Below are 13,139 nucleotides of genomic sequence, written 5' to 3' on the forward strand. Positions count from 1 at the left end.
AAAATGTTTCTAGCATTTATGGAGGTGAAGCAAAACATACAGTCTCATTTGTTTGTGAAAAGCTGGTCTACTCCTGTCTTCTCAGCGTTGATAACCAATGAATGAAGTCATAGCAGTGACTGACATTTAGGAAAGCAGTTCTAGCCAGTTATGCAAAGAGAAGTCTAGAGTGAAACTCCCTCTGTTTAGAGAAGGAGCTTCTTGGCTTGTTTTTTAGCCTTTTATCTTGGTCTTCCCTAATGGGGAGGTGATTAGCGCCCCATAGAAATCAATTCAGGTATCCAGAATGTTAGTGTAATACTCATTGGGGACTAGTGTGTTGGCTCAAAAACAAAAGGAATAAGCAAAAGCAGGAGTTTATGATCTCTCAAATTCAGATCTGATTTCATATAACAAAATGTATTTTTTTAAAAATTGAGTTCTGTTACTGGTTGGGGGTGGGGGTGTAAGATTGTGCTGTAAAATACCACCATCTTTCCCATATAGACACCTCAGCACACACCTGACCTGCTGCATATAAGGTGTCTTTGTGCTTTTAAAATCATGACAGAAGTTGCTCTTTGGTGAGAGCAAACTAGCTACACAAATTGAAATGGTAACTGCAAAATCTGACATCAACTGTATAGTCAGTCTAAGCTTAGCTAATGAAGCCCATCTACTCATCCGTGAGGCATTACTTTTGGAGTGGAGAGCGTTACATATAGCTGTTAAGGAAAGAGAGCCCAGCCAGGCCTCATGAGCTATGTATCTGTTTAAGGATTGATCCTGTCACATATTAAATCAAGGGTGTACTACTTACAGACATAAGTCACAAATCAAATGTGTTTGTGAAGGAGCTGCTGCCCTCTCCTCATGTATTTGCAAGTTGCTTAGTGACCACCACCTAAGCTTTTACTGTAATGTTCTTTTTTTTCCTCCTGCCATTTTCTTGATTGCTGTTCCGTGTTTTTGGCTGAGCTTTCAGCCAATTTAACATGCAGATAGTTCCTATTTTTCACAGAATTCCAATTACTTTTGATACGTGTTGTACCTCTTCAAGTGGTTTTTCTTACCGAAGTACCCTCAGTACATCTTGGGTGTCAAGGACACCGAATCAACATGGGGACTTCAGTAATTCACACTGGCTGCTAACATAAGTGGCTTGGATCAGGACAGGTGGCATCTGTAGCGTCAAATTTCTCACAGTAGTTTGTACAATCTTAAATAGTCTCCCACTCCCAGTATTCTGGAATTTGTTGACATCCTTTATCTCTGGTTGCATTATACATCAGAATATTTGCATAGTTTTATTAGGTTCCCTAAACCTGTATTAACAAACAAGGTGTCCATCTGGCTTTTTAATATACTCATTTAGTGTATTTCCAAAGCAACCCCTTCACAAGTAAGGAATTTAAAGTAGCAAACTGGTCTTTCTCCTAAAAGCTACTGTGTGTTTTTTCTGGCTTATTACAGATGCAGGATCAGGTGTGGAAGAAGCAGAATTCAATTGGGAGGAGTATTTGGAAGATACAGGAGCAACAGCAGCACCTCATGGCTCGTTTAAACACGTAAGTGAGCATCTGGTCAGCCTCTCCTCTCTTTTTTTATGCATTATTTGAGCTCTAATCCCCAGGGAGCCATAATGTGAAGAAGCTCTTTTGGTTTCGTATGCTTGAGAAATCAAAATGCAGCTGTTTAGGTTTTTGGCTCCTATATTTGGCCTTCTGAAATGTCTTCACAAGTCCCATTAGGGGGATATGGCATTAGTGGGGAGCTTCTGTCCTTTGCCTTACAAGGCAGCCCTTGTGTTTCAGTTGGTGCTAGAGATCAATCCAAGTAATGGCTAATGTTCATACTTTCAAAGAGAGTGGCCATTGATTCTTTGTCCTTCTGTGATTTGGTGCGGAATAAGATATCTTGCAGTTGGTACAAATGCCCTATACAGACAACAGGTTGTATCCAGCGCTAGTCATTCTGTGCCACTTTCTCTACTGGAAGAAGAAGAAGAAGAAGAAGAAGAAGAAAAAGAAGAAGAGGAAGAGGAAGAGTTTGGGTTTGATATCCTGCTTTATCACTACCTGAAGGAGTCTCAAAGCGGCTAACATTCTCCTTTCCCTTCCTCCCCCACAACAAACACTCTGTGAGGTGAGTGGGGCTGAGAGACTTCAGAGAAGTGTGACTAGCCCAAGGTCACCCAGCAGCTGCATGTGGAGGAGCGGAGACGTGAACCCGGTTCCCCAGATTACGAGTCTACTGCTCCTTATATATGCAAATAACAGTGGTTGAGGTCGTACAGTCAAATCTGAAGAAGTGTGCATGCACACGAAAGCTCATACCAAGAACTAACTTAGTTGGTCTTTAAGGTGCTACTGGAAGGAAAAAAATTTTTTTGTTTAGTCAAACCTTAGTTGTGGAACGTAATCCATTCCGGAAGCTCGTTCAGCTTCTGAAATGTTCGACAACCAAGGCACAGCTTCCAATTGGTTTTAGGAGTTTCCTGCACTCAAGCGGAAGCTGTGTTGGACATTCAGCTTCTGAAAGACGTTCGAAAACTGGAGCATTTACTTCTGGGTTTTTGGTGTTCGGGAGCTGAAACGTTCCAAAACAGGCGTTCGGGATCCGAGATTTGGCTGTAGAAGCTGTATTAGGCAGCTTAACAAGTTGCCAGGTACAGGGTAATTTTACAAAAAGTTTAAAGGTATTTTAGTTCCCCACCTGCATCACTTTTCCAATGACACCCTGAACAGTGACTTGTTACCAGAGACATGGTTCTATTCTAAATCCTTAATCTGGCTTCAAACCAGTTGGCGATCTGCTGCTCTCTTTTGTCAAAAGAAGGCATAGCCATGTTATAGCTAGCCTCTTTGATGTGGTTCCACCTTGCTTCGACACTGGGGCAGTTCAGTAGAGCTTCTTCAACGGAATCAGAGAACCATTCACAAAGTTTAGGTATGGCTGTTCTGGCAGTGTTGATTTGAGGCCACCCTTTCTGCTTTGTGCTGTGGGCCCTCTTTGGCTGGAGAAGGATTTTGCTCACCACCAGGAAGTGATCTGTGGCAATAAAAGTATAAGGTCATCCAAACATTTAAATACAGTGCAGGGTAAGGGACATTAATATATATATATTACTATACACTGATTACATTGATATAACCACAGTGATACCGCTAGAAGCCATGTAACCATTGCTTGCTGAATTAGAAGCATTTAAGATGGTGGCAGGACTTGAGTAAATTCTAAGAAATCAGAGTTTGAGTTTTCATTAAGCCCTTAAGACCAAAACATTTCTTTTTAAATAATTAAATATCCCCATATGCCATCATAATTTTAGAAATTTTGGCATCCAAAATATTAAAAACCTTAATAAACCTCTTTTTTCAAAATTTTGGCCCTATTTGGTATAAAATTACAAAATAGAGTGTTAGCCAGAAGAAACTTTCATTGATGGATAGACTCATAGCTAAAACCTATGAAATGATGGTGATGTATCTGATTCAATAATTACCCATATGGATCCTTCTGGAACAGCTCTGCCTATGGCAGAGAAAATTAAAATACTATATATTTCAATATAAGAACCCCTGGCTTAAAAGACGATTGTTATATAAGCAGTCCTTGCATGGTGAATGTATAATCCCGAATATTCCCCTATATTATGAGACACATCAGTTTAAACATCTGGTCCTATACATCAGTGATGATAACACTAAACAGTGGATGTACTGAGAACAGTATGAGATAGACAGAATTCCCTTAAAGGTTCGTCTGTTTTCAAAAACTAAACTTAGGAACATACAGTGTATTAAAAGCAGATTTATATCAACAGTTTTTAAAATCTAGTAGAGTAAGGTGACAGTATTAATGCCAACATATTCCCCTATGATCCCCATGATTTACCACTTCCTTTTAATAATAAAGATATATTTATGGTATATTAATGATTGGGAAGTGGAAAAGTTTTGTGGAATGTGCAATTTTTATAACAAATAATATTCCATTGACCAAAGAAATTGGTAGTGACCATTCTGCAAGAAATCACAAATGGTTATTTTGAATGAAATTTCATAATTCATAGCGAAAGCAGCTGTAAAAGCAGCTGCAACCAGACAGTTAACTGCTTGGGAAGAGTTATTAAGGAAGGTGCCAGATATCTTCTAATAAATATTGATACATGTATAATACAGGGTTTAAAGGATGCCTGAGAACAGGATTTTAAAATACAAACAGATAATTAGGCTTGGAGAGACATCTGGATAAAATCACCCTTCAAATCAGTATCAGCACAGAATAAATGGAAGATAAAATGGAGGGACTGCACCTGAATTGGAACTTATTTCCATATGTGGGAGGGACTGCACCTGAATTGGAACTTATTTCCATATGTGGTGGGACTGTAAGAAAATTTCTGGGGGGTGGGGATACTAATCTTCAAATAACACCTCAGTTCGCCTTCCTAAACTTCTGTATGGAACATAACTTGGGTTTAATTAATAAGGACCTAATAAACAATTTGCTCACTTCAGCTGGGCGATTATAGCCAGGACTTAGAAAGAGTTATTGGGAGCCACATTAGACACGTGGTATTATCAAGTGTGGCATACTGTATAGCAATATTGGAAAAGCTAACTCATAAACTAAGGCTTATAAATGAAGTAGGCACGAGGCATTTATGGTCAAACAGCATGGTTTTATTTTTCCCTACAAATATACAAAAACCGGGCAGGCTCCACCAGCAGCCTGTATCTGTGACATGTGAATCGGGTAGCTCTTGATTCAATGATCCAGGTGCGCTGAGGAAAGTAGATAATGAAATAATAGTCAACACTTTCTCTTTAGAAATAATACTGAAGAAACTGGTCAGATACTCTTAAAGGACCCCCTTCCAAGTATAATTGTAAGAACTATAATTATTTTTTCTTTCATTTAAAATATTCCTTTATATATATATTCCTTTGTTTCTCCTCTGTTTTCTGTATTCCCTAGTAAAATATTCTTGCTGCTATTTTGATTTTATAACATAAAAATGTATGTTTTTTAATTAAACGTTTTCTAAGGAGGTATTTGGGACGCGGGTGGCGCTGTGGGTTAAACCACAGAGCCTAGGACTTGCCGATCAGAAGGTCGGCGGTTTGAATCCCCGCGACGGGGTGAGCTCCCGTTCCTCGGTCCCTGCTCCTGCCAACCTAGCAGTTTGAAAGCACATCAAAGGGCAAGTAGATAAACAGGTACTGCTCCGGTGGGAAGGTAAACGGCGTTTCCATGTGCTGCTTTGGTTCGCCAGAAGCGGCTTAGTCATGCTGGCCACATGACCCAGAAGCTGTACGCCAGCTCCCTCAGCCAATAAAGCAAGATGAGCACCGCAACCCCAGAGTCGGCCACGACTGGACCTAATGGTCAGGGGTCCCTTTACCTTTAAGGAGGTATTTGGAGGAGAAACCTGATTGCTGCTGTTATTAACTGTCGCTTAGTAATTTTATTGTTGTTCTAATGGATTGTATTCTCAAATAAAATTTTAAAAAGCTAGTTCACGCATGTCAGGGAATCAGGAGCAGGAGCACTGGGGAGAGAGGATTGGGAGAGCGAAGGGGAAGAATCCGAGGGCAGCGTAGGGGAGTATGACAGTGGCCCGAGAGATTCCATGAGCTTCTCCAGCGAATCAGAAGATTCCCAGAAGGGGGCGTCGATGGTCAGGGCAAGGGGGGTCCCAGGGGGGACGCACCAGAAACAAGGAGCCAGAGGGGAACCCCAAAGCAGCAGTGGAGGATCAGGACCAGTTTCCCCACCAGAGCGTAGTGGGGGGGAAGAGTCACATGTGTCAGGGGCAGTGTCTCCTCCAGAGAGGGAGTCAGGGCGGACCACGCCTCCAACGGAGGGGAGGTCAGTTGCAGCTAGCCCCCCCGAAGGGGGAAGCAGTGACAGCAGCAGTGGAATGGTCAGGAGGAAAGCTGCTGGCTGGGCGCGCGCGCCAAGTTCAAATGTGCAGGCGCGCGGAACAGCAGGAGACCCGGATGGGGAACCAGCTCCTAAAGCCCGCCGGAGGGAGGGAGAAGGCTCAGGGGAATCAGCGTCAGAGGAGGCTAGAAAGGGCGGAACCCCGGCGGGCAGGCGGACCCAGAGGAGGAAGGAGCAGCGGAGAAGGTGGAGCAAGGCTAGAATCTTAAATTGGTGTCAAGGGGGAGGAGACTCAGACGGAGCATCAGCGGTCTGACACTTGAGACGTGGAGCTGCGCGCTGCGGCTCTGGAAGTGAAACTGAACTTCAATAAAGACTTTTATACTTAACAACGAAGCAGCGTTGGTCCTTTGTGAGCTGGGACCTAGGGTAGCTCTGACAGCGCATTTGTGACTTTAGTCCATCCTCATCTAGTATGCCACTGATTTCCTTTAGTGAACTTGCAAAGCTTCATTGTCAGTGCAACCTCCACAGTCGTTTGGCTGCTATAAAATTTATCAGATGTTTTTTATTGTAGCTTTTGGAAATTATAGGCGGCAAAAGTGTTTGAGCAAAGTGCTGGATTTTGGGACAGCGCTTGGTTTGTTCCTACTTCTCTAGGTGTTCTTGATTGGACAGTTTCAAAATGGGTAGTGGAAGAAGGAAGCAGTTTGTTGGGACAAAAGAGTCCCCATATTGGTCGGCACATATAATGGTACCTTGGTTGTCGAACAGCTTGGCTCCCAAACAAATCGGCTCCCGAGCACTGCAAACCGAGAAGTTTTTCGGAAGCTGAGCATCTGGCGCAGCTTCCAAATGAGTGCAGGAAGCTCCTGCAGCCAATCGGAAGCTGCACCTTGGTTTTTGTTCCGGGAGTTGAATAGAATTATGCTCGACAACCAAGGTACCACTGTGCGTTTATCATATACTTTATGAATTTCTCATCATAGTCTGCAGTAAGCCAAGTAGAGTTGCTGAGGCACCCATGCTCAGCAGAAGTAATATATACTAGGGACAAGGCTTTTTTAAAGAAGCTGTTGAAACTCAAAGAAGTTTTGGAAATGGGTGTGGCCCCATGTCATCCCTGAAAGAAGGACCTGCAGAAGAGACTAATAAAGGGCTTTAGTCCTGTGGAAGATGGGAGTTGAAGAATGGGCAGAAAGCTAGAGGCAAGTATGCTGTGGTTGCCCAGCAATATAGAGCTTTGTTCTTGGCATGGCTTTTTTATTTTATTTTATTTATTTATTTTTACTTTACGTAGTAAATATTTAAATATATTTCACTTGGGAAGTATGCTGAAGTAGCTTCTGACTTCAGTTTCTGGCTGGGTTGCTCTTTTGTTTTGTTGTTTAAAAGTCCATCACAACTGCAGACTATCCAAGGGAGTCTTAAAAAAAAAATTAAAGTTGGCAAAGTTCAAGCTGGGATATCACTTGCAATTTTACTCAGCTAAACTGTTGCTTTACAGATTTAAAGCCATTGCTGCTTCAAGGATTTAAGCCAAACTGGAACACTGTTTCTCCATGTTCACAAATTATTCAGCATCTATACCGGCACCTTTTTGCTTCATCCTTACAGAACTAAGGTTGCCCTCTTGTGGCTAAATCAATGCCTTTTGTGAACCTGTGCAAACTATACTTGCCCTGTAATTAACCTGTGGCAGGCTTAACGTAATACCTTTGCAGTCTTCTATGCAACTGGGGTTGAATTCTATTAGGGCTATATTCTGAAGATATTTTTTTCCCTTAATCAATTTGCTTTTCCACTTGCTTAACAGTAAGCCAATAATTTTAGTTTAATAAGCCACTGTGCATGTGCTGTGTGCTGGTGCATGTAGCTTGATTGCTTCTGCTTTGCTCCCCCCTGGCATGAACAGACAAACAAACTGAGAGGGTGTGTGCTTAGTGTAATATCTGAACCTGGGATTGTAGTTTGTAGTTAGCAAGCCTTGATGTGCAAGGCAACAACAAGTCGGATTAACAGTCATGGCTTGTTGAGAAAGACACCATGATCCTGAGCTCAGGTGCAAAATTAAGCTTCCTGGTACAGAATTAAGCCTCTTCCCTCTAGGGGAGGAGTGAAATGGGAGTAACTATGCACAATATAGTTTATTAAGCACATTTATTCATTTACAATTACATGTGAACATGGTCACTATAAAGTAATATGCAGATAGATAGATAAATAGCTACACACACAGTTGTCTAAATCGCCACACTTTAAATCAGGAAGTTATTTTTAGTCTTATACACATATGTCTTCTGGTCTGAAGTTTGCAACCATTAGAAGCCAGGGGAAAGAGGTGTGCTTAATTAACTATATTTAAATAGTTATAAATAGTTAAATTATAAATCTATCAGTTAATTAATCTATCAGTATTATAATTGCTGCAGTCACATCTACAGATTATATTTTGGATGCCTGCATTCCTAGACAGCTGGTTACCTGCAACTATTTTTTTCATAGTGAGTGCCCTCACAAATAAAAAAGAACGAAATTACGTAGTTCCCTTCACTCTTCATCCCACTGCAATCTTACCAGACTACCATAAGAGGGTGCTGTTTGAGCATGAGTGACAAGTTTATAATAAATACTGTATCTTGTTTCTAATCCACAAATATTCCAGCCACAAATATTTGTACCAAATAAGATGTGAATCCTGTTTTGTGTGTGCTTGTAATTGTTTGTTTTTCTTTCTCTTGCTGTTGATTGTTCCTACCATGTTTGCCACATAGATGTCCTCAGAAGAAAGGGATTCATTCTCTCTTTCCTTTCTTGCATTGTCGTGGGTGACATATTAGGAAACAGATTCTGCCTCAACTGCTTGATGCATCTCATGCCATGCTTGCAGGAAAGAAGGGGAGGGCAATATATGTTAGCAGGCACACTTCTCCTTTAACGCAGTGTAAAATACAACCGTAGAATGGGTTTGAAGCTAACCTGATACATATGACATGCTGCAAAGTAATTTCATTTGCTTATCTAATGGAAAGGGACACCAGCTTCGGTTCTGTTTTGGGGAGAGGATTACATGCTGTTTTTACTCCTGATGCAAATAGTTATTTTATTGAACATGCTATCCTGTTAAGGATCAGTGCATAGCAATTTTTCTTTCCTATACAGAAGTAGGATTTACAAGTGTAAAATTTTAATTCAAGTTGGGGGTGATCATGTGGTGGTATGTTGTACTGTGGCACACAGATAAATAAAAATAGGATTTCGAAAAGGGGTTGTCTGGTAAGGAAAGGGAGGTTATATTTTGTGCTGAGAAAGCACTGAAGTTTTTATGCCAAACTTAAAAGTGTCAGAATTTTATATTCTATTACTGTTCTGTTATTTAACCCAGTAATGGAATCAAATTTAGTTAATAATGGCTTCCTTATTACACATGTTGTATGCAAAGAGAGAGGTGTGAATGCTTGACACTGAAATGCATGGGAAAGCTTCTCTTTTCTTCCTACTCCCCCCCCCCCCAAGAAATGAGATTAAAGTGCTGGAACTGGTTATGTACATATGATTGGCCTTGTTAATGTCAGCTGAAGAGGAAAGTAACTCGTGTGATATGATCATTTAAAATTAATTCACTTTGGCTTTAAGCAACATATTATCTGTTGCATGCTTATAAATCAAATTGTGTAATATGGTCTGCTATGCTGTGTATTGTTTATTGGCTGTAGGTTTAAGGTGGAGTGTTGTTGTTTTTAACATTGTCCTGCTTTATTATAGGATGTAAATTACTCTTCTCAGTCTCCTTCACTTTTTATGCAATGTCTAAACTCAAGGACTGATAGGTTTTCATCATAAGCTGCATGCTTGAATTTTCCGCACAATTTTCCGCATCACAGTTGCCTTCTAAGTCACCAGTTATGTTTGTCATCTAACCTTAATCGCCTTTCTCTTGGGAAAGGTTTGAAACTCCTTATTTCTGATGTTCCTTCCTAATCCACATTTGTTTGGTTTTGTCTTGAGAAGCAGATTCCTTTGTTACCAATCCTTAGTAACACCTTTCTATCCATTTTATACAATTTTCACTTGGTCACCAGATTCCTAAAAAGCTTTTTCTGCATCCTTATTGGTCTGTTAAATTTAATCTGTTATCCTGAGTTTGGATAGCACACGATGGATATTTTAGAATCATTATTTTTAATTGCCCACTCATGTCATTGGTGTTTTCTAGCTGTGTTAGCTTACCTTTGGGTGTTGAGATAAAATCTTCTGAAATAAGTTAATGTTACTTCTGCTTTGCCATTTATCATTGTGTCCAGATCTTGTGGCCAATTTTTCCCAAGGTACCCCATTGTCAGTTGGTTCTTCATTGACCAAAAGCAAATCCCAAAAAAGTTTGTTCCTTGGTTTCTACATCATTGTGTTTTTTAAAAAAAGTTGTTCCAGATCCATGCAAAATGTTTTTAAAGTTAAGTGATCAAATTGCAACCATGGAGCCATGCATTGATGTGTTGCTTGCTCTCTCTTTTTAGGTGGACACTAGTCTGCAAAATGGCTTTGCACCAGGCATGAAACTAGAGGTTGCTGTCAAACCTGGCCCTGATACATACTGGATTGCTACAATCATTACCACTTGTGGGCCATTACTGCTATTGCGATATGATGGGTATGGAGAGGACAGGAAGGCAGATTTTTGGTTTGACATCATGACAGCTGACTTGCATCCAATTGGGTGGTGTGAGCAGAACAAGAAGACTCTCAAAGTGCCTGAAGGTAACAGTCCACCATGGGGAGAAGAATGTTTCAATAAAGTAAGCCTCCTACAGGTGATATATATTGCAGGAGACAAAGCCCTGTTTTAAGATTTTTGCATAATCTTCTGTGCTCAGCTGTCCATAAACTTCTACTAAGAATCGCTTTGTGTCGATTACACCTGCAAGCACTATTATCACTTGGCTGAAACAGCTGTAGATAAATCTGTTTTTCACTTGGCTATTTGTTAATGTACCTTTTGGACCCATTCATATTTGTAATGACTATCTGCCTCTGTGCTTGTGATAGTTCAATTCCTGTGCTTGACCTCTAGGAAAATGATGGTTGAGATCACACACAAAGATGTTACTAACTTCACGTTCTGCTGCTGAGCAATGCAAAAGTTGCAAATCTTCTTAGGATTGGACATGAGGCCTGCTGTTGACTTTCCCCAGCATAACTATAACTCTATGCTACGTTATTATAAGATAGGAAGAGTAAATACTGAACAACATTTTTTTTTCCCTTTTAGGCATCAAAGATAAAATTTCTAACCAGGAGGAATTCCTTCAGCAGACTCTGAAAGGAGCATGCAGTGCTCCTGCCACTCTTCTAGAAGGTGTAAGTGTGCACATGGATCGGCAGCAATAAAGATACTTTGCTCTTATTACGTCTTAAACCAATACCTATTAAAGCCCTTTATGTTAGACTTTGCGGCTACAATAGTCTTCTGGTACAACTTCATTTTTCCCTTTACCAAAGTGAATGTTCTGACAGCTGAGGATTCACGTTTAAAAGGGCACAATAAAATGTAAACATATAATTTAAGCAGCAATCCTAACCATGTCTTCTCAGAACTAAATTCAGTTAAATTCAATGGGACATGGCCCTTCTTAGAATATACTTTAATGGTTTTTTATTTATTTTTTAAAAAACAAAACTACACACTTTCAAAATGGTAATTTTCCTCCGGTGAAGGTCTTTTGATGTAGCCGACTTATTTTGCTTTCTTGCTTTTATGTAAAAGAAAAACATTTTGTTCTGGTAGAAACTGGAAAAGTTTCCCCCCATGCTTCCAAAGATAGCCAGAGATCAAATGTCAAGGAAACAACTATCTGACTTTTAGAAGACATCTGAAGGCAGTCCTGTTTAGGGAGGTTTTTAATGTTTGATGTTTTATCGTGTTTTTAATATTCTGTTGGGAGCCACCCAGAGTGGCTGGGGAAACCCAACCAGATGGGTGGGGTATAAATAAATTATTATTATTATTTATTTATTTATTAGTGATTATGTGGGCTAATTAGTGAATTCAGATTCCATTACTAGGTTTTCTTATACTTTTTTTTTGCTGTTTTGGGAAGCTAATCTTTCAGCAAAGCAGCCTAGCAGTGGTATCTAGTGAAATAATACAAGTATTAAAACATAATAATTTGTTTAAAACACAAGACACTCAGCTACCCCCTGGAAGAGAGGAAACTGGTAAAACGCCAATGAGTTCCAGTTCAAACAGGTACATGCTTAAAGAGAAGGTTGATAACCCAGATAGCCAACCATTCTACCTATAACCACCGACATGATTTCAAGGTCTGAATGGGAAGGATGGTAGGAAATGGCAGATTGCTTGTCCTTCCACAGTAATCACAAACCTGGCAGAGGGTACACCTGTGTCATAGGCACTAGCATCACAAAGACAGAAGGCTGAGAAAGTAGATCTGACTGTATGGAGAGAGTGCATAACAATATATTTATAGAGAGTCAATATGGCAGAGGTGGGCTTCCTAAAACAAATGCAACCAATAGTATTCGCTAATCTTTCCCTTATAAATAAAGATGTGTAAGCATTTTTAAAGGAAACAGTAGGTCATTTTTCCCAGCCCCAAATTGTTTTTGAAATCGCTTGATAAGAAAGCATGAAGACAAATGCTGGTTCCTACTCCCTATATGAATTACAAATTACCATGATCTTAGCCTATCAAGATTTTAAGTGGAAGTTGCAGTGCCGTGAATAGGAAATAGGACTACATTTCCACATCTTGCCAGAATTCCTGATAACTCATTAGTTGACCCAACAGTATTCATAGTTGATGTCTGTGTATAACTCAGCATAAGCAATGAAGATGGATATTTTGTCTTGATAGCTTTTCAAGGCAGGTGACTGGATAGCTTACCATTTATCTTCCTTTTTCCACTTTCTTCCGCAGCTCCATCGAGGAAATAATCCCTTGGATCTCATTGCTCCCGGTTCAAGACTAGAATGTCAGCACTTGAATGATTCTCTAGGAGCTTGGATAGTCAATGTTTTGGAAAATGTTGGTGGAAGGCTCAAACTACGTTATGAAGGACTCGGAGATTTAGATCAGTATGACCTTTGGATGTTCTATTTGGATCCCTTTCTCCATCCAGTGGGCTGGGCAACCCAACAAGGATACATCCTTGAACCTCCACTAGGTATAAAACTGCATTTTCAGTTTAGAGTGCAAGGTTTGAAGAAGAAAAGCTTTTGGTGTTTTGACACACACACATACATATAG

At 40.2% G+C, this 13,139-nt stretch overlaps 1 protein-coding gene across 4 annotated transcripts in view; it reads left to right on the forward strand.

Annotated features, from left to right (window-relative positions):
* The window catches only part of SFMBT1 (Scm like with four mbt domains 1), a 77,475-nt gene that overhangs the window by 41,539 nt on the left and 22,797 nt on the right, over positions 1–13,139 (forward strand). For all 4 annotated transcript variants that reach the window (XM_083603309.1, XM_083603312.1, XM_083603311.1 and 1 more), the window contains exons 3-6: positions 1,453–1,547; positions 10,389–10,629; positions 11,141–11,229; positions 12,810–13,056. In XM_083603309.1, coding sequence (XP_083459435.1) covers positions 1,453–1,547; positions 10,389–10,629; positions 11,141–11,229; positions 12,810–13,056 — 672 coding nt within the window. The remainder of the gene's footprint in view (positions 1–1,452; positions 1,548–10,388; positions 10,630–11,140; positions 11,230–12,809; positions 13,057–13,139) is intronic.

This window comes from Podarcis filfolensis (assembly GCF_964270895.1).
Source record: "Podarcis filfolensis genome assembly, chromosome: 2".
Lineage (NCBI taxonomy): Eukaryota > Metazoa > Chordata > Lepidosauria > Squamata > Lacertidae > Podarcis > Podarcis filfolensis.